Source organism: Chionomys nivalis, chromosome 2, assembly GCF_950005125.1.
Source record: "Chionomys nivalis chromosome 2, mChiNiv1.1, whole genome shotgun sequence".
Lineage (NCBI taxonomy): Eukaryota > Metazoa > Chordata > Mammalia > Rodentia > Cricetidae > Chionomys > Chionomys nivalis.
Window position 1 is genome coordinate 167583 of NC_080087.1, and position 25166 is coordinate 192748.

Sequence of the window (25166 nt, forward strand, 5' to 3'; positions counted from 1 at the left end):
TATTTAGCTATAAATAATAAAGAATGTACTCATCAGTTTTTTATTTAAGTGAAGATTTCGTGCTTGAAATTCAATGTCCACAATTTTTAAGTTAGTACACATTCATTATAAAACAAATTTCTTCTTTTTTTCAGTCATTAGCTAACAAAAATTTAGATACCTGGAATTGATTAAATTATTTTGTAATTAGTAGGCTACTTAATTGCCTGAAGTAAATTGCTATATCTTTGCAGCTCTCACTTGCTAATCAAAACTGACGTCTTTTGGAATATCAAAATCTTCAAAAGTTCAATGTCAATAATGATATTCTACAACAAATTGCAAAATAAAGTTCTTTTTATTTTGGAATTGTTGATTCTTATTTCCAAAACAAATATTGTAATTTTCTTTATTACTAATGATTTGTAAAAAAAACTTATCCAATTGGAGCTTTCTAGGTGTTTAAAAATAAACAGTAATATATCAACAATCATGGAATTTAACCATAGGGATATCTGGTGGTCTGTAAATTAGGTGTTACATGCATTTAACAAAACACTCTACCAATTGTTATATACATTTAAATAAAATAATATTTTGAACAAGAAACAATGTAGTGGGGAATGAAATCACAATAAAAATAAACTCTATTTGTCTTATAAGGACTTTTAATGTATATCCCAATATTTTAAAAACCATACGTGATAGTTATACATTTAATTATAATTTTGACATTATAACTGACTATCCTCATTTATAGAAGAAAACAGAACAACAAAAAAGTAATAACCAACCACTCTAGAATTAGATTTGGGACCCACTACAGGATATAGGAAGGAATCCATACTTTGTAATGTAAATCTATCACAAATAACTACAAAGGGTAGGATATTGAATCTAGGGGTAGACTTAATTCTGATGCTTAGCATGAAGCCACCTTCTATATGTATATGTTTGTATCCATCACTGAGAGTCTGAGTCAGCGAAGTTTATCTAGCAAACTTCAGTGAAGGCTGTCATACAGCTACACAAATTGTGAGAATAAGTGTTGGCTGAGTACTCAGCACTAAAGTTACATGCACTTGAGAATATCTCAAAATAATTTTACTTCATGAGATATAAGTTGAAATGAATGTTGATCTGGGTAGAGATGGAAGAGTCAACTGGTACTCAAATCTTGCTAGAATATTCACTACGTTGATTACTTCTAAGTCATCTGTGATTTTAGTCCTGTTAATTTCTGTAATGTAAAATAATGTGATAATGATATGCTTATCAGTAGGTTGCTTCACATTTGTGATTTGACATTGAACAATAGCACACAGTTACTTTCTAAGCCAAATAAAATTTCTAAAATGATATGCTTTCCTATATCAGTTGTTATTTATTATTTATCTCCATCACATCTTTGTTGCTTAGCCCACAGTTCTGTGATGATCTATCAAAGACAAAGGATACCTTCTGAAAGCCTTGATATTTTTAGAAAAAAAATAAGACAAAGAATACAGGTACCATGAAAATCTTAGTGACAGATGAAAGACACATATGGACAGCACACCATAAAATCATGATGACTCTGATTTAAATGAAAACATAGGAAGAGAGAAAAATAATTCAGGCTATGTATTTTATCCAAAAATTTAGAGATAATAAAAGCAGTCTTCTGACTGATGTCTTATTCAGAATAGGATATTGCACCAGTGCCAACAGGCTCACGGAGAATAGTTTGTGAACTTAGTACTGAAAAAGGATAGGGTCAGCAAATAGCATGTTAATATTAAAGAATCAAAAGTAGCTCAAGAGTGTGACATAGACAACGACAAGGAAGAAGCCTCCTGAAGACTATAGAAAACATGATTATAGATCACCACAAATAGCCATAGTCTAACTCCTGCCAACATGGATGCACCTATTAGCAGGGTCCAGAAAGACAGTCCAGTGGTCAAGAACACACACTGTTCTTACAGAGGATATGAGTTCATGTATTAACTCCTACAAAGGGCATTCCACAAATGACTGTAATTCCAGTTCCAAAGGATCCAAGACTGTTTATGACTTTTTTGGGCACTGCACTCAAGTTCATAGGCCAACACTCCAACATACACATAATAATTGAAGATAAATTTCTTTAATAAGATACATAAAAATAATAAATGCCTGAAGCATGCAGGACTGACAAGAGAAAACAAAGCAAGAAACCAGCTGTAATACAGATAAACAGATATTTAAAGGACATTTAAAAGTAAGTGACATTTCAAATAATAATGTAAATACTGTTTTGACAAAATCTTTAAAATTTTATATACCCTTTGTATGTTCTAATCATTAAAATTTTATATGCATAAGTTTCAGATGTGTATGCAAAAGCAAATAATGTAATCTCAGAATCAGCAGTTAGAAACTGTGGTTGCCATAAAGTTATAAACATTATAATTTCCACAATGTATTTCTTCCTTACTGGTGGAAGGCAAGACAACTGATTCTAAAAGTGCTCTTATGAAGTTGAAGAATGTGCATAATATAATATGCCTTCTTATTGCTTGCTGGAGAAGCAAACAAAGGGAATTATCATTCATATGTACTAATATATAAATATAAAGGTGCTCCTGCACAAATGTTAACATGCATACAAGGGGGAAATATAAAGGGCAGAGAAAGGGAAAGAATATGTGTAAGTTAAGAAATCGAAAGGAAAAGAAAGAATGAAAAAAGAGAAATATAGACATCATTATAGAATCATGATTTAGCTCTCTCCATTCTAAGATTAAAAAACATAATTTCCATTCTCTATAAAGCCATTTGTAGTGAATAATGTGACTATTAAACACACACATTATCCTGTTTCTCAGAATTTTTTTTGTGTCATTATTTGGCGATATGAAATCAATGAATAAAAATATTAAGAAAAGAAAATTTAGGTGTGTGTGTTGCTATGAGGGAGAAAGGATTTTTACATGGATTAAGTTCCTCACAGTGTCCTTTACATCCTTATTTCTTAGACTGTAAATAAGAGGATTGAGCATAGGGATGACCATGCTATAAAACACAGTGACTATCTTAACAAGAAGCAATGAGCTCTTTGACTTGAGCACACAGTAAAGAAGTAGAATGATACCATGGCAGAAGGAGATAGCAGTCAGGTGGGGTGCACAGGTAGACAAGGCTTTTTGGAGTGCTCCTTTAGTAGGAATCTTGATGACAGTGACAAAGATAACAATATAGGAGACAATGATGATCAGGAGACTACAAATCTCATTGAACATACAAACTAATAAGCATGCCAACTGGCTGAAGGAAGAATCAGAACAGGAGGCTGAGAGGATGGCAGAGTACTCACAACAAAAGTGGTTAATGGTTGTAGATCGACAGTAAGATAGTGCCAGAAGAAAATATGTCAGTGTGGTAGCACAGAGCCCACCCCAGAGGTAAGTTATGGTTACAAGGAGAGTACAGAGCCTACGAGACATAGCCACAGTATACAGCAGAGGGTTACAAATGGCTACAAAGCGATCATAGGCCATCACTGCTAACATGAAGGTTTGGGCAACCACACAAGCACAGCCAAAGTAAAACTGGATTATGCATCCTTTGAAGGTCATAGATCTGTCTGTCGTTATCAAAAGGTCTAAGAGTTTTGGTGCAATCACTGTGGTATAACAAAGATCAATGAAGGCTAAATGACTGAGGAAAAAGTACATGGGAGTGTGGAGTTTGGCATTGATCCTGATGACCAAAATCATACCCAGATTTTCCAAAACAGTGATGGTGTATATGATTAAAAACACCAGGAACAAAGGCACTTGTAAGTTTGGATACTCTGAGAATCCCAAGAAGACAAATAAGACTCCAGTACTTTGATTCGTTGAGTGATGCATTTGGATCCTATTCGAGAAAATCGGACAATTAATTCCAGGCAGCAGGATACAGTGGAAGATATGGATAGTGTGAAGGGAGACAGAAGAATATATCTTAGTTCATGGAATAGTATACACCAACTGGTATTTGAAAAGAACATAGTGTGGCTTTGAACCCGAAACTTTTTATACATATAGGTTTCTTATATCACTTGGGGATAAACATTACCTCATTAAATATACACCAAGAAGTCATGAACAAACCTGTGTTAAACATTTTAATGCTATCACTCAGGGATAGCCAACACTCCAAACTGTATATAAATCCCTTTTCACTATCAAAGTTTTTAAGACACTGTTTCTGATTATTCTGGTACTGGAGTAGAGTTTATAAACAAGGCTCTTAATATACAGATATTTGTAAAGGCTTTAGATTCCCAAATAACTCTTCTTAAATAATGTTTGGTATTTTTATGAAAAATTTTAACATTTTCTTATTAAATTGTATGGTATTTGAGTTTTAGTGTCTATTTCTATATTTTCGCCTTCCTGTTTCTATACACTAAGATACAAAATGCCTTTATTAGTAGTTATGAACATTAAAATATTTACTAAAAGAAATTGCAGAGTTTCATGTGCATGTTGGTAAAAGAACATGCATTGAGAGGAATATAATATAAAATCTCAAATTCTTTTGAAATACATATTTCAAAATAATAATTTAAAATTATTTTGAATTTTAAAATTTAAAATTTCAACACATACATAATTTAAAAAGTACAGAAATTTGCAAATAAATTTAGCATCATAGTCATGATTTTATGAACTTGGAACATGAAACATAGATAACATTTAGCATACACTATAATAGTCAACACTCCACAGAATCTTTTAATATAAGACAAGATTATAAAGGTCTTTTTCAGTACTGACTCATCTTACCCATAAAACATCAATACAAAGGATAGAGAGTCATATCTCTTGTCTCCTACATTGCTTATTTTGTCGAACAGATAATTGTATAATTAAAATGTTCATTTTTAGTAAAATAATTTATGTAATTTAGGGAAACCTTGCTGTTTTGCAAGATATAGATATAATATAAATCATCATTTTTAAAATGAAAACAAAAAGTTTTTGTTTTATCTTTTTTATATCAACCCATCTGCAGTGGTTTTTCCATCCCTTGTTTCTTAGGTTAACATTTCGTTCTGCAGGATTCTACCTGGTCTGGATTCTCTACATTGAGAATGCCAAGACTGAGATTCACTCCTAATGGGATATCTCATATAGTATTTTATCTTCAAGCACAAATTCTTTTTGTCTATTCATTTGTAATCATAGAATACTTAGATTACTTTATATTTTCTAGCAAGCCTAAATTTCTAAAATAAAACCTCAAAAGTTTATACTGTTCTGTTTGGAATTTGACCTTTAGAAGTAAATATACATTTCCTCATAGAAACATTCTTATAAGCAAGTATGAAAAACAGTAGTGTTCTGTTCTCTTCCATATATAAGGTTTTTCTTGTACTTCTGATAATGGAAACTTGGGTAGAGGAATACTATATTTTCAATAGTATGTAATATAGGTTCTCAATATGTGTTTTACCCTTATTACTAGTTCAGATGTAATACTCTTTCGGCTTCACAAATTTTTGAAATGTCTCTCCTTTTTCTTTGCATTAATTTGACAGTTAATTGACTTGTTCTAGAACTAACATCCTCCCATTCAATAACCATGCCTTAGTATTGTGCATAGCAGGGATTGCTGCTACTCAAGTCTTAATAGAAGGCAAGTTGCTGAGTCTTTTTGAATGTACAGATGAGACTTCTGTAAGAACGTTGTCTGAATTTGGTAAGCATATATTGAAATTCTGCTTAAACAAACTATTCATATGTGGCTCAACAAGCTATGTAATGTCTATTGTTCATTTCCTTGGATATGAAAACATGAGTAATTATTGACTAACAGTATTAGTGTCACAGTTATCATGTTATCATATATCTTAAATAAGTTACTTTTAGAGCAATAAATACTGTTTTACACATATCAGTGAATGCCCACAAAATTTAAGCTGTTTTTTCCCCCTACTATTTCATAGTTTCTTGGGTTTACTTAAAATTTATAATACATGAAAAGCAAATATAGAATTATCATTATTATTTTGTAAATTATGACTTGTGTAACTAAATAAGAAACCGTAAATGGAAACATTCTGGCAGAGATACACTAGAAGCGGTGTTCCTCCTTGATCTTATTATGATTACTCTTAAACTTTCTGATTTACGTTCCTGCACTTTCTCAAACTATCCCACATTGTTTACATCTTTTTTTTGTTACTGTTAAGGTGAAATACAAGAATTAGTCAACATTCACTCTGTGTGGATTCTAACTCCACAGCATTTAAATTTATCAAATTACCAATGTCTCAACAAGAAGCATGTATATGTACATGCTGCCAAATTACTGTTAAGATTAAAAATGTTTAATTAATATTATTTTAATTCTACAAGATCTATTATACAGCCAATATACAAATAAACCTCAAACACAAAATCAAGTCAAGATTTTTACTAATATAATAGTTCAGTACCTTGTATTATGAATCTCAGGTGAATCATATGTTGTCACAGAGCTCTTTCCTGATAAAACATACTTTCAACTTAGACTCTCTCACATCTGACTTATGATATGACATTTTAATTAACTACCCACCCCAAACCATGCTCCTTTTGTAGGTCCATTAATTAAAGGTTTCTTTGATCAATTCCGTAAATTACAAAAAAGTTATAAAACTTTGATTAAAGACATGAATTTAATTTGGATTAAGCCATAAGAGTTCCATTCTCAAAATATGTCAGGAGAAGAGCCAAGAAAATTTTATTTGTTACTAAAAGAGTAATGTTCATCATAAAAATTCTTACAATGTAAGAAAGACTCAGAAACCAAATATGACTGTCAAAGACTGTATTTTAAGTCTCAAAACATGGCCCCAGGGAATCAAACCACAGAAATCTTGAGAAAGTTTACCATGAACTAGAAAGAAGATGACTAAGAACTGCTTCCCAATTATGAGCATAATTAACTGAATCACCAAATCATATGGGACACGTAAATAGGCTGGTAATCATTAATAGACAATTACAACCAACTTACAGCAACAACAGTGCAATTCGAAATAATATATTTTGAATTTATAAATAATAATAATAATTTATTGTTGAAAATATTTCATCTCCAAAAATTATATCTTGTTTATTAGCTTGAATTTTTAAATAAGTTAATAACAAACTTATTTAAAGTTTGCATTGTTGCATTATTTGTCTTTTAATTTCTCATTTTAAGTAAATTGTTAATCTTATAATAAAGATGATTATACATATAAATATTTGTTGTCAATTGATAGATGTGTTAATATTTTGAGGATTTACTCAGTTGTATTACAGAAGCACTAGAAGAAATTTTAAGGGGACATCCTTAAAGTTTGTTGTTATTTATGATGATTTCAGGCATATTATCCCAAATCTTATTTTATTAAAGCATTACCAAATATGTGTCTTGGTTTACACTCTTATCAGCCTTAAAACTTGAAGTTAAGACATTTCAATAGACTGAAAGTAAAGTGTTACTACTTGTCTACTAATTTTGCAAAAAGGAAGTCAATTGAATTTCAAATTATCACTTACTTGAGAAATTTTTTCATTTATTCTATTCCATTTAATATGGTATTCTGTTATATGAGATTGCTGGTCGAGTCTTTTTTCTCATTTATTTTTTGTTTGTTTATTTTTAATTTATTTAACACCCTGAAAACAGCTTTCCCTCCCTCCTCTCCTACCAATTTCTCTCACCTCTCCTCTGCCACTCCCACCTCTACTTCTCCATATCTGTTAAGAAAAGGGCAGCCCTCCCACTGATATCAACAAAACATGGCATATCAAGTTGTACTAGGTCTAAGAACCTTCCCATGTATTAAAGCTGGTCAAGGCAACTCAGTCAGTATGAGAAATAGTATTTCAGAAACTAGCTGTTTCAGAAACAGCTCCTGCTTCTACCGCTAGGAGTCCCAGAAAACCAATCTGCATAAGAGTCAGTTATATGCAGAGGACCTAGTTTAGTCCCATGCAAACTCCTTCATGGTCTGTTCAGTCTGGTTGAGTATCTATGAGCCCAGGTTAGTTGATTCTGAGGGTTTTCATGTGGTATCCTTGACCTCTCTGCTTCCTGCAATCCTTCCTCTTTTTAGCAGGACTGCCTAAACTCAACCTAATGTTTGAGTCGGGGAAGGGGAACTCTGCCTCTGTTTCCAGTTGTTACTCTATGAAACCTCTTTGATGACTATTGGGTTAGGCACTGATCTACGAGTACAGCAGAACATTGTTAGGTATCATTGCATTGATTTTTTTTTTTTATTTCAGTTAATGTTTCGTTCTCTCCTAGGTCTCTGGGCTATCAAGCCTCTGGATATTGGCCCTCTGGGCAGTGTCAAGCGTACGCTCAAATTCTTGGCATGGGTCTGAGGCTGGGATCAATCAATCATTGATTGGCTGCCCGTGCGACCACTGTGCCACCCTTACTCAAGCACATCCCACAGGCAGAGCAGAGTTTAGGTTGAAAGTTATGTGGTTGGGTTTGTGTCCCAATCCCTCTACTGCAAGTTTTGCCAAGTCACAGACGATGGCCAGTTTAGGCTACATGTCTGCAATTGCTAGGAGTCTTAGCTGGAGTCATCCTTACAGATTCCTGCCAGTATCCCTGCACTTGGTTTCAATCTAACCCCAAATGAACCTCTTTGCAGTCAGTTCTTGCAGCACTCCCCCACCTGATTACTCCTGTTTTCATCCCAACCAACCCCCAGTCCAGCTACAAAAGCCATCAGGGCAATGCAAATCAAAATGACTCTGGGATTCTACCTTACATGAGACAGAATGGATATGATCGGAAACACAATTGACAACTCAAGCTGGAGAATGTGTAGAGCAAAGGAAACACTCCTCTATTGCAAACTTGCACAGCCGTTTTGGAAATCAATATGGCAGTTTCTCAGAAAATTAGGAGTCTATTTACCTCAAGGCATAGTTATACAACTCTTGGACATATACCTAAAGGATCCTCAATGATACCACAAGGACACTTACTCAATTGTGTTCATAGCAGTTTTATTGAAAATAGCCAGAAACTGGAAAAACATAAATGTTCTTTAACCAAGGAATGGATAAAGAAAATATGGTACATTTACACAATGGAGTATTTACTCAGCTGTCAAAAACAATGAAATCATGAAATCTGAAGGCAAATAGATAGAACTAAAAAAAAAAAATCATCCTGAGTGAGGTAACCAAGACTCAGAAAAATATAGTATGTACTCACTTATAAATGAATATTATTGCTGAAGTGAAGGATATTCATGTTACAATCCACAGACCCAAAAAGGCTAGGTAACAAGACGGGAACACAAAGGGAGACATTCGAAACTCCCTGAGAAGGGGAAATAGAAGACTCTTAATGGTCTCTTATATGTAGGATCATACCATTTGGAAATAGAGATATTTGAGTGCTTCTTTTCCCATCATGGTCAGGGTTTGTGTGTGTTTACAACCACATTGTCCTCCATCTGCTAGCAGTTGAATTATTTTAATTTTATTGAAAATGGATTCTTCTCTAATACTGACCTCACTTCCTACTCCACCCACTCCTCCCAGCTTTTCCCACAACCTTTCTTCTCCCCTGCATCCACTTCACCTCCTTTCATCTTCAGAAAAGAGCAGGTCTCCAAGAGAACTACAGGAAAAGAGTACAAAACTAGTTAGAATAAGACAAGGCAAATCCTCTCATATTGAACCTGAGTTCATCTTGTTTTACATTTGGAAGTTTATAAGCACTAAGAAATGTCTCTGTTATTTTATTTAAACATAGATTTCCAATTATTCCCTAACAAACCTCTGAATTTCATCCACAAATGCTGCAATATTTCGTTTTTTATTTCTAAATTTTATTAATTTTTTCCCTCTTTTTTAGTTTTTTTAAAGATTTGTCAATTATGTTTATGGTTTAAAAATCAATATTATCATTGTCCCTTTGTATTTTCTTTTTTTCCTATTTAGTCATTCTCTATAGTATTTAATATAAAGAAGTGAATTTAAGGATGTGCAGATAAACCTTAATATCTAACCACATTAGAAGTCCACTGAACCATATATGATTTTTTGTCATACACTTGATTATCTTATACATTCTTGAAAATATGATATGTTCATTATCAATTGAACAGAGACACTAATAAAAAGGCTTTAAAATTTTGCTATAATTATATACAGCCAAAAAGTCACATGTAATATTTAATAGTCTAATAAAAGATTTGAATTTAGTAATCATCTTTAATTTCAAGTTCCTTAGGTCTTTATGGCATAAACTCATGATAGATTTTAGTCTTGGGATTTGTTTTTAATATATGATATTATTTAAGGCATCATGGATTTTTTTTAAATATAGATGCTAAGTAATTTTTCCTGGGACAAGGTCAATAGTGTTTATTCACCCCAGATTTATCCTTGACAGTAGAAATTATAAAGAAAAAACTTCACTCACATCTAGGTTGGTGGGCCGATGAATTTTCTGTCCTTACTTAAAGGAAAGAGGTGTGGGGAATAGGTGCCTTGAAATCATAACCAAAAGTCTCACATGAGAACTGATGACAGTTCACAAAAAGCTATTTTTTTTGGTGCTGTCTGATGAACTAGTAGGCAGCTCCCCCCGAAGAGTTTTTTCTGTTCCAGAAATTTGTCTGAGTTATACAACCTTGGAAAACTCCTTGAGATGTCTGAGCCTATTAATCACCTATTAATATCTTCCTGAGTATTCTATGTGCTTTTGTGTATGGCATGCATGTGTGTCTATACTGAGTAAGATACCAGTTTCGTGTGAATCAAAATTTTTTGATGGTGTCCACATCCTTATTTCTTAGGCTGTAAAGAGGATTGAGCATAGGGATGATCATGCTATAAAACACAGTGACTTTCTTAACCAAGACCAATGAGCTTTTAGACTTGAGCACACAGTAAAGAAGGAGAATGGTTGGTTGGTGGTGGCACACGCCTTTAAGCCCAGCACTTGGGAGGTGGAGGCAGAGGCAGGCGGTTCTCTGGGAGTTCCAGGCCAGCCTGGACTACAAGAGCTAGTCCCGGGACAGGCACTAAAGTTACAGAGAAACCTTGTCTCAAAAAAACAAAAAAACAAAACAAAACAAAAACAAAAACAAAAAAAAAAGAAAGAAAAAGAAGGACAAGGAGAAGGAGAAGGAGATAGCAGTCAGGTGGAGGCACAGATGGAGAATGCTTTTTGGAGTGCTCCTTTAGTAGAAATCATAATGACTGTGACAAAGATAACAAGTGAGTATTCTTGTCTCTTTTGTACAACTTGAATCTTTGCACGCTGTTTGATCCTGTAATCCTCCCATATGCCTTGTGTATTCATTTCCTCAGCTACAGAACAATAAATGAAATCAATATATTTGCAAATTAAATACTTGCTTATATATGTATGTCAAAGTTAAAATATAAACTTATTTTTGACTCTTACTAAATCTTTCCCAAGATTCAGTTCTATTCTATTCTATTCTATTCTATTCTATTCTATTCTATTCTATTCTATTCTATTCTATTCTATTTTAATAAAAATAAAAATATAACTTGTATTAAAATAGAAATTTTTAAATAAAGTGAAAAAACAATAGAAATAAGAAACTGAAAATGGGCTGAACACTGAACTTCACAACAACAAAATACTAATGACCCTGAAACTAGGAATACTGAGATTGTATCCACCTAGGAACAACTAATGAAAAAAGAGGTCATGAATTTGAAAGAGAGTAAGGAGGTGTATGTGAGAGTTTGACGTAAGGAGAGAGACGAGGAAATGACATAATTATGTTATAACCTCAAATCTATGAGAAATTTTTAAAGACTATGTTGACTCCTTTTCAATAAATCTAAACTTTTCAATATACTTAACAATTGTTTTAAAAGTATTCTAAAATTGAAGCAATAAATTTGATATTTATCTTGGTAAGTTCATTTGCCACCAGTAAAGAAAGCACAGTTGTAAATCTTTATTTTATAAACATTCATGACAAAGAAACCATAAATTGTGGTGCATTATGATGAAAATCCCACAGGTGCATGAAAGAGGATCCTTATATCAATGGAGAGAGGATCACTACCCAGTTTGTATAATACACACTAATAAGAATTTAGATTTCATTACTAAAACACTGGTAGTCCTTATGTTTATATTTTATATTTACTTTTGTATTTAGTGCCCTGTTATACATTAACATAAATTGTCACACAAACAGAAAAAGGATTTGGCCTAATATTTATAACTAAAAAAATAAAATGACAATAAAATTTAATTTTGGAGCAAATTGATAATTAGAAATATAATAACATATTTTCTAAGGCTTTACTTAATAACATCTTTCTGAGCTATCATTAAATTACTTATTTTTCTTGTGTATTTCTACATTTTACAATCTAGGGAGGCATTATGTATTTGCTATGACTGTTAAAGTTGACTATGAAAATGCCTCAGGGCTTCAGAAATGTAACATACAATCAAGATATCACATGAGACATTTTGTTCCTAATTGCTCCACCTGTAGCCTCCCTGGAATTATTTTATTACACTCCCTAGATTTCAGGTCCCTGATGCCTTGATGACATATTTGTGACATGATTTGGTACCCATATTTAATTCTTAGAGTCAATGTTTAATCTGGTATTTCTGAATTTTCCTGGTGGTGTAGCCTAACATCATATGACATGATTGATGATATATCCAGTGGACTCCATTTTCATTGCTATGTTTTCATATTAACTACTAAGCAAGAACTTTTCAGGACTTCACAACTCTTAGCAAACAGATCTTCAGTAAATGTATTACTCAGACGCCCACATGTTTAGGTAAGTTGATTCTGTTCTGCTGTTTCATTCCAATGAGAGAATACTGACTGCTATATTTCAGGAGGAAAGAACAGACCTTAACACCCTCAAATGAAGTAATGAAACTGCCACTAAGAATATGATACCTATATTCTGATTTTTCTTAGTTTTCTACTTTTGTATCTGTTATGAACTAATAAATTAAATCAACATTTTAAATATTAATTATTAATGCAACTTTAAATTATTATAATCTCTGAGAATTTAAGTGAGAGTAACACTCCCACCTGAAAAAATTATCTAATAAAAGAGTAATCAAGCAGTAAATGGTGCCTCAGGCCTAGGATTCCAGAATACAGAAGGTACAATAAAGGATCAGAATGTGAGGGCCACCCTCAACATTTCAAGACCCCTCTAGACTAAATTGTGAGTGTGACATTAGCTTTGGACATGAAAGGAGTTTAAGATAAGCCTGAATTTTATGAGACCTTATATCAAAAAAAAGTAAAAAGGAAAAAAAATAGAGTAAAGGTTTTGTAATTGACAGCTAAAAACCTTATTGCTTGCTTCCATACAGAGAACAAGAGGCAGTTTGCCATACACCACGGTAATGTATCATAGTATTGAGAATGCCATGGAAGAGCTAACATTTGTGATGAATATGTACAATATATCAGATTGATAAATCCATAGGGTTATAGAATCTGTTTTGTTAGTCCTGAGATTGAAAATGTTTGGCTGGATAATATTAGAAGTCAGGAGAATGTAGATTTTATGTTTCCTTAATAAAACATGTAAATCAATAAAATCACCACAATCCGGTTTGAGTGGTGAGGTAAATTATCTTCACAGTGTTACAAAGACTATTTTAAAATTATAGAGATTTATAATAGTATGACCAGAATCCAGAAGTGTTGTACTTAAAACAGTTGAGTGTTGTCTAGCAATTGGTTGGTATGGTTTTTTTGACAGATACTGCTACTACAAGAAGAAGCCCAGAGGAAGCAGAGAAAGGATAAAGACAGGGTACAAGAAGATAGGAAGACATGAATTCCTTGACTAGGTTCCCAGATGAGGTTCTGCATATCAGTTTTACAGTTTCAGGGAGAGAGACTGTGATTATTCAGTTCCCAGAGGTGACCACTAGAGACAGCTGTCCACATGTGGGCCTGATTATGAGACATTTATGGTTCATTAAAAAATAAAACAAAAAACTAATGTCTCAAAGCCTGATGAACTAGTGATGTGTATCTGCTATCTCCCACGGTGTATTTTATAACCTATATGTCATCATAAACCTCATTTCATATTAGTAAATCCACTAATTAGGATTCCACTAAAAGTATAAAAACAAAGATATTAGATCTCTGTTTTAATACTTATTTTTGGCATTTCTTTAAAAATCCAGAAAATATTTTCTTCAATGGCTTAAAATATGTTTGTATTTTTAGTGTATCACAGTGGCTATTGTGTCTGTATTTCCTATCTTCTGAAAAGTACCAAACTCAGAAAAAGAGCAGCTTTATATTCACTGCTTTTTGTTTAACTACTATATCATGGCAGGCAAAGCCTGTATTTGGTTGTACACACAATACAATTAATTCAAATTTAACAATAATTTAAATGTTTTATATCACCACAGTATATATCCATAATGTCTCCAATAATTTGTTTCAAAATTTAAAATATAGCTTTTAAGAGCAAAATTTAAAATGACCAATATAACACCAAAGTTAACATAAAATTAAAAAGATAAGTTTTTTTTTAAATTTTTTCTTTTTGTTTGTGAAGCAGTATCATAAAGTATACCATAGTATTACATTTCCGTTTAACTCCCAAATACTGGAAATCAAAGCATATAATAATATCTATAAGACTAAATAATGGTAGCAGTTAAAGACATGAAAAGTTTTGAAATTTATGATGTATGTTTCCTCCAGCAAATTTCCCACCTTACCTTTAGTTCAATTAATGGATGTGGTTAGAACAGATGTTTTCAGGAGGCTACGTGTGATAGTATTGAATCATTTTGTTTAAATATATTTAGCCACAATCTTTCTCCTTTCAGCAAGAAATTTTCTTTAAGTTAAATCATAAAATAATATGGGTTTATGGGATACATGTTTTGTAAATAGGCATTAATATTAGAAATTAAGTTTTTTACTTTCAGCCATATTCTATAGTACCTGTTAAACTGTGTATTATATTTTTCTAATTCTTCTCTATTACAAATATTAGTTCTGAATTTAACAGATAATCCTTTCCTCTTTTCTCTATAGTTTTCCTGAAAACCAGACTTCTGCAGTGACTTTCATCCTCGTGGGCTTCTCTGAATACCCGGACCTGCAGGTCCCCCTGTTCCTCCTCTTCCTGACCATATACTCAGTCACTGTACTGGGAAACCTGGGCATGATTACCATCATCAGACTGAACGCCAAGTTTCACACCCCCATGTACTTTTTTCTCACTCACTTGTCCTTTGTGGATTTCTGTTACTCCACTGTTGTGACACCCAAACTCTTAGAAAACTTGGTTGTGGAAGACAGAAGAATCTCTTTCACAGGCTGTGTCATGCAGTTCTTCTTCGCATGCATATTTGTGGTGACAGAAACGTTCATGTTGGCAGTGATGGCCTACGACAGGTTTGTGGCAGTGTGCAACCCCCTCCTCTACACAGTGGCTATGTCTCCGAAGCTCTGTTGCTCCCTGGTAGCTGCATCGTACTCGTGGGCTATATTCTGCTTCTTTATATTCATACTTTCTTTTAACTCTGTTCTTCTGTGGGACCAAGTTCATAAATAACTTTGTGTGTGAGCATGCTGCCATCGTTGCGGTATCCTGCTCTGACCCCTCCATTAGTCAGAAGATCATTTTGATTTTTGCCACTTTCAATGAGCTAAGCAGTCTGATGATCATTCTCACCTCTTACGTTTTCATTGTTATTACTGTCATGAAGATGCCTGCTACTGGGGGATGCTACAAAGTCTTCTATACCTGTGCCTCCCACCTTACCGCCATCAGCATTTTTCATGGCTGTAGGGACATAGCCCCACCCATTGGGGGCGTGTTCGCCTCGGGCTAATGTTTACGGATAAATCTGCCGGGCATGAGCCCAGCAGCCCTTTTTCTTTTGCTCCGCTTTTCCAGTGCTCCGCGGGAACCTGTGGTCCTGTAAGTTTATTTCCTTATTAAAGCTATATATATCTATATAATCTGTCTGCATTCATTTGCGCCGCCACATTTGGCATCCCAACATCGGGCTATTTTGCCCCCGACCCGGCACAGGGGGGGCGCAAGCTCCACCTTTCCCGGCTAGTTGCCTGAGCTCAGGAAGGCGATTTACAGCGCTCTCCCTGCTCGCTTTCCCTTCCCCCACTCCAGGCCACTACAGTCGCAGAGCAGCGACCCCCCACAGAGTAGTTAATAGCTCCCTGCTTCTTCCAAACCCTCACTGCCTGATTTAAGGGAAGCACCTGCGGTTTTGAAGTAAAAGCCACCAACCCCTTCCCTTAACAGGCAGTACAATAATTTTTGTTTTGAGTTAATTGTTTCAGACCGGCTCTGGCTTAGACCACGTGGACTCAGGTGCATTTCTTTAGCCACCACTGGCAGGAAAACTTCATTACAGGTACATAATTTTCTTTTATAAATAAGAAAAATGTCTGAAAACATTACCATTCAAGACTTTAACAGCCTTTTCAGTTGTACCATGTGGGAGATTTTACAACAAGTGTCTGTCAGCCCACAGATATGGATCTTTCTGGGATTCGTAGTTTTCCTTGGTACTGTATGGTTTGATAATAGAAATATGATAAAGTCTTTACGAGACGAGGTTGAACGCTTAAAAACAATTGAGAATGACAACAATCTTCTCAAAAATCAGTTTGAAGTTCTCCAGGCAGAGAACAGATCTTTGTTTAACACAACTCGACAAACTGAAAAAAATTTAGAAGAGGTACAGGCTGATGTTAAGGAGAAATTCATTACTATGGAAGAGGGAACAGCTGATTTGGATCGTAAGCTTCAGTCCCTTTCTGAAACATTAACAGCTGATATTAAGGAGAAATTCATTACTGTGGAAGAAGGAACAGCTGATTTGGATCGTAAGCTTCAGTCCCTTTCAGTAGGAACAGAAACATTAACTGAGAGAATCAAAACTGCTGAATGTGACAATCGGATTTTGTCTAAAGCTTATGACAGATTGACAGAAAGATTATCTATACAAGAAGGCACGGTATATGCTATAAAAATTATGTCCAAAGATGAGACATTATCTGTAATGGACAAACTTCATACTTTAGAATCCTCAATGAAGGCTTTAGAACATAATTCTGGACAGGAGATTCAGACATTAAAGAAGGCAATGGTGAATAGAATTGAAAAGATTGAGGAATTTCTAAATTCTGAGGAAGAAGAGCAAGAGGTAGAAAGGCATATTTTAACTAAATCTGTGGGTAAATCCCTCCGGGACAATTCCCACAAAGCTCTACCTACAGTTCTACCTGCCTTTCCAGTTGTAACAACTGAGAAAGTAGTTGGTTCCAGAAACCCTAGGGTCATCAAGGAAGATACATGGGAACCTGTCCGTATGAATGATCTCAAAGAAATTAAACAGGCTGTAATGACTTTTGGAATGAATGCCTCTTTTGTTAAAGAGATGCTAAGATCTTGGGCCACGACGAATAAGGTCACGCCCAATGACTGGTTTCAACTGAGCTCTGCTGTCCTTGAGAGTGGAACGCAATTGAAATGGAAATGCTTATTCAGGCAAGAGGCTAGACTTTTAGAACAGCAAGAAAGAGCAAAGGGAATTGAGATTTCCATAGATCAAATTTTGGGAGAGGGGCCATTTTCTGAGCCTCAGGAACAAGCTAATTTGGATGAAAACATACTCTCTGTGTGTACTACAGCAGCCTTAAGGGCTTGGGACAGGGTGCAAGACCCAGGACAGAGGATGGAATCATTTGTCAGAGTTAAACAGGGTCAAAGAGAACCCTTTAGTGACTTTTTACAAAGAATAACTAAAGCTGTACAAATAGGGATATCTGACCCAGAAGCAAGACGTATAATGATCGAGACTTTGGCTTATGAAAATGCAAATGTGGAATGCAAAAGGATTTTGGGACCTTTAAAGCTCAGATCAGCGCCATTAGAAGAATGGGTCTTGCATACACTAGATGTTGATACATTTGACTATGGCACTGAAGCATGGGTAGAAGAAGCAATTTCCAATGGTAAAAGGAGACATCAGAATACCAAATGTTTTAATTGTGGCAAAATGGGTCATATGAAAAGGAATTGTAGACAACGGATTTTCAGAAATAATAATAATGCATCTTCTAGAAATAACAGAAATAGGAGGACTCAGCCTTCAGGTTTATGTAGAAGATGTGGAAAGGGCAGACACTGGACGAATGAGTGCAGGTCTACAAGAGATAGACAAGGCAACCTGATACAGACGGAAACGTGAGAGGGGGGGCCTCACAGGCCCCCATGGCAAACATGGTTCAGTCATTTCCAGTTACTACAGAGAACATGACTCGTCAGGACAATTAGAAAGCCCCATGCCTACTGTTACAAGCAATAATGATCAGAAAGATGAGTTCCGTGTGTTTTGGCAAACTTCTATAAATGACCAAAGACCAAAGCTGAGAGTGTGTGTAAATGGCATTTTTATTACTGGCCTGCTGGACACAGGTGCGGATGTAAGTATCATTACCCCAGAATCTTGGCATCCATATTGGCCTCTTCAGAATGTAAATGTTCAGCTCTTGGGAATTGGAACCCTATTTCGAGTAAGGCAGAGCACGAGATGGGTTGAATGTATAGGACTAGAGGGACAAATAGGAAAATTAAGGCCATATGTAGCCAATATTGCAATGAATTTATGGGGTCGTGACCTATTACAACAATGGAATACCCAAATTAACATTCCTGCTACTTCTAGAGCCTATATTTCTGGGGATAATATTAAAAGATATTACAAACGGAGAAAACCGGCCATTCGGGCTGTACAAGAACAAGCAAGTGATGTCCCTTCAGAGACACCAACAGCCTTGCCTTTAACATGGTTGACTGAGAAACCAATATGGACAAAGCAATGGCCTTTAGCTGAGGAAAAGTTACAGGCTGTAGAACAGTTGGTACAAGAGCAATTAGATGCTGGACATATAGAAGAATCTACCAGCCCTTGGAATTCTCCTGTATTTGTGGTTAAGAAAAAATCAGGTAAATGGAGAATGGTGACAGATCTCAGGGCTATCAACAAGGTTATTCAACCTATGGGCCCTCTGCAATCTGGAATTCCTTTGCCCTCTTTATTGCCAAAAGGATAAAATATGTTCATCACACCATTGACACGTATTCAGGCTTTCAGTGGGCAACGGCTTTAAGTTCAGAAAAAGCTGATTCAGTTATCACTCATTTATTAGAAGTCATGGCTATCATGGGTATACCTACACAAATAAAGACAGATAATGGTCCTGCTTATGTCTCTAGGAAAATGAAACGGTTTTTTGATTATTACAATATCAAGCATGTTACAGGTATACCATACAATCCTACAGGTCAAGCAGTCATAGAAAGATCAAATCAAACTATAAAGGATATGTTGAACAAACAGAAAGGGGTGGAAAACACCCCCAGAAATAGGTTACATAATGCTTTGTTAACCTTGAATTTCCTCAACGCTAATGAGAAGGGAACATCGGCTGCAGAAAGACATTGGATAATGGAAAAGTCTACTGAACTAAATCAACCAGTTTATTTCAAGGATGTGCTGACCTCACAATGGAAGCCAGGAGATGTGCTGCGTTGGGGAAGGGGATTTGCTCTTGTCTCCACAGGTGAGGAAAAATTGTGGATTCCATCAAAATTGATAAAGGTTCGTTTTGATGAAGAGAAGCCAGTTGGGAAAGATAAATAACAATTCAATCACATGGATGGCAATCATACTGATGGTAAGTAATACAAAGAGGTTGGGGGCAGGGTTCTCTTCTTATCTCCACAGGAAAATACCCATCTTCAAAGAATTTAAGGTACCCCTAATATTTAATTACTGATGGAGGGACTTGTTCTGTAAGTATTAATTTATATATATATATATATATATATATATATATATATATATGTCTTAAACTTTCTTTGCTTTTCCTCATATCTGTGTCTTTCTTTATATGTCAGTATATGTCCTTGTTGTTAATGTTTAAATTTCCCATAACAAGCAACAAATTTTCCTACAGTAATCTTTGAAGTTTCCAGGATGAAGATGGGGCCCCACAACATCAACTCCATCTGGTTTTTATGACGTCATGATTTTTTTTTTTAAAGCGCTAATATTGGACCTGTTTTTTGGTACCAACTACAAGAGACAATTTCGAATGGTGCACATTTTTGACAACACTCTGGTCGGACCTTCTCAAAACGCTCTGAGACTAGTTACAATTTTCTTAGGTCATAGGTTAATTTGGAAATTTTACCATCATTTGCTTTCACAGGACCCCCTAAGAAGAACGTCGCCCCCATGTCAGCTAGAAGCAATCTTAGAGGACGGCATCCCCTCACCCAACAGAGTTTGCCCTCAGGGTTGGGGACATCTTTTAATGGTTGGTTTAGGGTTGAGGGGATGGGGTGATATTTTTTTTTGGAAAAAAAAAAGAAGAAGAAGAAGAAGAAGAGGAAGAAGAAGGGGGTAACTGGTTTTTTGGGATGATTGGTATTTGTGAATTACTGTCTATAGAAAATTGTACTGGTACTGTTTCTTGTATATTGATATGTTGAATATTGAATATGAGTGTTCCTACCTCTATTTTGTATGAGTATGCTTATAACTTTGTCCATATTGTATTGATACATCTACCATATTACATTGTACATTTCTACCTCTGATACTATGACATTGTTTACAGTTGAAGATCATTGTCTTCATATATTGCACAGTTGTTTATTCTTTTAGTCTTCAAAGTTAGATAGATATTGAGAATTATATGTTTGTCATATTTATTTTTAAGTTTATCAGGTCTTTTAGTTACATAGAGATTATATTTAGTATAGATAGTATGATCTTCAGCCTCTTCGAAGAGCTGTAGAAAATGGCCTTTAATCTAACCTAAAATTTCTATGCCAAAGAGACACAATTACTCCTGGCAACACCACTCTACTCCCGAGAGAACGTTGAGCACCAAAGACACTCCACTGGGAGCTTGTCTTCTTGGCAGAACTGGCCTTTGGGTTAAGAAAAGCCCATACCTCAACTTCTGACAAAGATACAGAATATCCCTAAGTGGATGAAACAGGATTGTCTTATCTTGCCAAGACAGGGTAGGATAGTTCTAAGAAAGTTCCTTGCCTTTAATAATGGTATGCCAGTTATGTTAGGCCTTAGCCAAAGTTGGTTGACTCAACATTGCAAACGAGACTTTGGGTGATTGCCCAGGTAGTCAGTTGTCTCCGTCAATTGTTGCACATTTTGGATATCTCTCGATTGTTAAGTAATATTTATTCCCTTCTCAGATCTTTGACAGAGTTGAAGATTATATAATTGTAGTTACTCTCTATGTTATTTAGACTCCTTGAGATAGAATGTTTAGCAAAAGTTTTGTTCTCAATATTGTTTGTTATATTTATTACTTGTTATTATTGTATATAGTTGTATTTGGTTTGGTTCTATCTTATTTAGACAAAAGGGGGAGATGTAGGGACATAGCCCCACCCATTGGGGGCGTGTTCGCCTCGGGCTAATGTTTATGGATAAATCTGCCGGGCATGAGCCCAGCAGCCCTTTTTCTTTTGCTCCGCTTTTCCAGTGCTCCGCGGGAACCTGTGGTCCTGTAAGTTTATTTCCTTATTAAAGCTGTATATATCTATATAATCTGACTGCATTCATTTGCGCCGCCACACATGGCACCATCTTCTTTCTCTATTGTGTTCCCACCAACAAAAGTTCCTGGCTGCTGGTCAAGGTGGCCTCGGTGTTCTACACAGTCATCATTCCCATGCTGAACCCATTGATATACAGCTTCAGGAACAAGGATGTGAAGGAGGCAGTAAAGAAGCTAATGAGCTCTCATTTGTCATTGAAAATGTAGTTCTAGAAAGATGAGGTATTTTTATTAAGGTCCCGTAGTCTGTTACAACATTCAGTAATCTTGTTGTTCAGATTCCCTATACATCATTCCAATATTCCAATTCACAAAATATGCATTACAATAACCTCCAAACTTTAAATATTGTTAGAAAATGAATCTCAGGCCATTTTCCCATATTTTATTCAGATATTTTAAGAACAATTACTTCTTGTATATTTCCATGTTTGTGTATGCTAGCATAATGCTGCCTAGGAAAATGTTTAACTCAAGTTGTATATTGAAAATACAGGACTTTTCAGATGATCTAAAGCCACTCATCAAGGAATTTGGTATAATAATTTGAAAGCAAATATTTAGAGCTATTCAATAACCAGTAATGAAAATGAGGGGAAAGCTTCATGTAATTCTTTAACGGTTATTTTTACACTGGACATTTTGCTCGACACAAATGTGCAATAAAAATCTTAAAAATAACTCTTGCCATATTTAGAATTAGTAGACTTAAAATATATTTTGTATTATTTATTATATTATTATTAATGTTTTACATGTCAATACCAGTTTCCCTTACATCGTGCTTCCTCCTTTTAAACAGATTTTTGTTTTAATTTTATTTAGATGTGTGTAGGCTCTTTCTCTCTCTCTCTTTCTCTCTCTCTCTCTCTGGTGTGTGTGTGGGAGTGTGTGGCTTTCTTGAGACCAATAGATGGCATAAATTCCCCTGAAGCTTGAGTATACACCCCTGAGACAACCACTGTAGGTGTTGGGAACTAAACTTAATGGCGCAGTGTAAGCCCAGTATATGTTCTTAGTCACTGAATAATCACTTCTGCTCACACTTAGTTTTAATATATATCAGAAATAGCACTGAAAATATTCACAAATATATAAAGTCATTTATTGAAAAGTAGCTGTATATTTATAGTTATTTACTGAAATTTTATTTGATAATAATAGATGTGTATTATTTACCACAAGTCTATATTGTTTCCTCAGAAATGCTGATACTTTCATGAAAGTTGGCCAGAGGTGGTTGCTGTAGTTATTTAAATATTCAGATTTTCTTTAGTTTTGGTGTGTTTTTTTCTATTATATTCATATTTACTGTAGTGATAGGTTATGTCCTTGTGGCATTGATATGCATATTTATCTAGATGATATACAGTCAAGCTAGTAAATTTAAAGTCCTTAACCTGTGGATCTGAGAGGGGAATATTCCAGACATGATTTTTTTATGCATTTTAGTTATTGTAGCTAGTGGTTATTATCTATATAAATGAAGAAATATTATTAAACATAATATTCAAGCATTTTATAAAATGAGACAACTAATTGTTAGGAATTTAAAATTGCCTTATCATTTAAACTTCATCCATGTACATTGGCTTTTATGACATAATTTAATATGTATGGATTTATTTGGTTCAGTCTAGTGTAAATGTTTTGATAAGTTTTGTCACCCAATCACACAATCAATATTACATATATATATATATCAAACATATCCATCAGAATATAATTTGTGATTAGGTGTAACAATGAATTTATGTGGAAATGAAGATGGCTCAGTGGTTAATTGCACATCTTATATTTCCATAAGACCCAGTATTGTCTGTCAGTATCTAGAAATCTAGTGTAAGCCTCTCTGTCCTACAAAGGCACAAGACCTAACCTGCATATAACTTCATTCAATCTCAAAGACACATACCCCTACATAAAAGAGTGGGAAGAAGGTTGAAGAGACAGCTCAGGGGTTAAGAACACTGGCTGCTCTTGCTGAGGAGCCAAGTTAAATTTCTGGGGCCAACATGAGAGCTCAGAGTCACCTGTAACACTTATGTCAAGTCATACTAGCTTTTGTCTACTGTGTACAGACAAACATGCAACAAAACCCAACTACACATAAAATAAGAAAATAAGCAAATTTTTAAAAAGTAACAGGATCATGTCATTAAAATTTTATTTACTGGGTCCTAATATTGACTCAGTAAAATAATCAAGAGAAGTCAAAAAGCACATGTCTAGGACAGGTAAGGGATATATATATATATATATATATATATATATATATATATGTGTGTGTGTGTGTGTGTGTGCATATACATATACATTTACATACATATAATATTTATTTTAGATCAAACATTATATATAATGCATGATATGATGTAATATATAATAAATATTAATGTAATTTATTATCACATAGACAGCTAAGAAATTCTATATATTACATATATACAATAATTTTTGTTATTTATAAACTTTTATATATAGTTGAACAAATGCTTTTGTAATATGGTAGGGCATCTCTTGGGTATATTCCCAAGAGTGGTATTGCTGGGTCCTGGGGTAGGTTGATCCCGAATTTCCTGAGAAATCACCACACTGATTTCCAAAGTGGTTGAACAAGTTTGCATTCCCACCAGCAATGGATGAGTGTACCCCTTACTCCACAACCTCTCCAGCAAAGGCTATCATTGGTGTTTTTGACTTTAGCCATTCTGACAGGTGTAAGATGGTATCTCAAAGTTGTTTTAATTTGCATTTCCCTGATGCCTAAGGAGGTTGAGCATGTTTGGGTGCTCACCTTCCTAGACCTGCATGGAGTGGGGAGGACCTTGGACTTCCCACAGGGCAGGGAACCCTGACTGCTCTTCAGGATGCAGAAAGAGGGGGAGGGGATTTGGGGAGGGAGAGGGAAATGGCAGACAGTGGCGGGGAGGAGGCAGAAATTTTTAATATAAAAAATAAAAAATAAAAAAACAAAATAAAACTTTTATATATATTAATGATTTATATATACATTATATATTATAGATATTATTTATACTGCATTTGTATTGTTGCATGCAGGATATAGTACACATATGTATGCATAAATAATGTACATAATACCCATATATATGATTTGTTGAACTGCTATTACCCTTTTTCCCATGATTTTCTGCATTTTATATCTATTAAAATTACTACATTTTTATTATGATTAGAGTACAATTGATAGTATGAATGCCTCAGAGCTTTAGAGATGTAACATACCATCCCACATCACATGGATACATATGTTAGATCAAACTTTAGCCTCCCAGGCAAATTTTCAGTGATTATCCCTAATGTCTTGATCTTCAAGGCCTCTATGATATCCATTTGTAACAAAGTTTGGAGGCAGTATTTAAGGTTTTTACTCATTTCTTTTTCTTCTTTCATCATTTATTTATATATTTTACATACCAATCACTGTTTTCCCACCTTTTTTCCTCCCCCCACATCTCCCCTATACTCCCATCTGCGCATCCTATGT

General features: G+C 34.6%; 2 protein-coding genes across 2 annotated transcripts; one reads left to right on the top strand and one right to left on the bottom strand.

Annotated features, from left to right (window-relative positions):
• Window positions 1-2909: 2909 nt before the first annotated feature.
• Window positions 2910-3854, bottom strand: LOC130862751 (olfactory receptor 1165-like). The gene has a single exon (XM_057752551.1). The coding sequence runs from the start codon at window positions 3852-3854 to the stop codon at window positions 2910-2912; it is 945 nt and encodes a 314-aa protein (XP_057608534.1).
• Window positions 3855-12789: 8935 nt separating this feature from the next.
• On the top strand, window positions 12790-21862 carry LOC130862759 (olfactory receptor 5D13-like). Its single transcript, XM_057752563.1, is given in 4 exon segments — window positions 12790-12797; window positions 15056-15508; window positions 15510-15805; window positions 21675-21862. Coding segments are annotated over 4 exon segments (945 nt in total).
• Window positions 21863-25166: the final 3304 nt, after the last annotated feature.

Bases quoted from the DNA above. Each gene is read 5' to 3' on its own strand.
- LOC130862751 (XM_057752551.1), bottom strand. From the start codon at position 3,854: ATGCATCACTCAACGAATCAAAGTACTGGAGTCTTATTTGTCTTCTTG.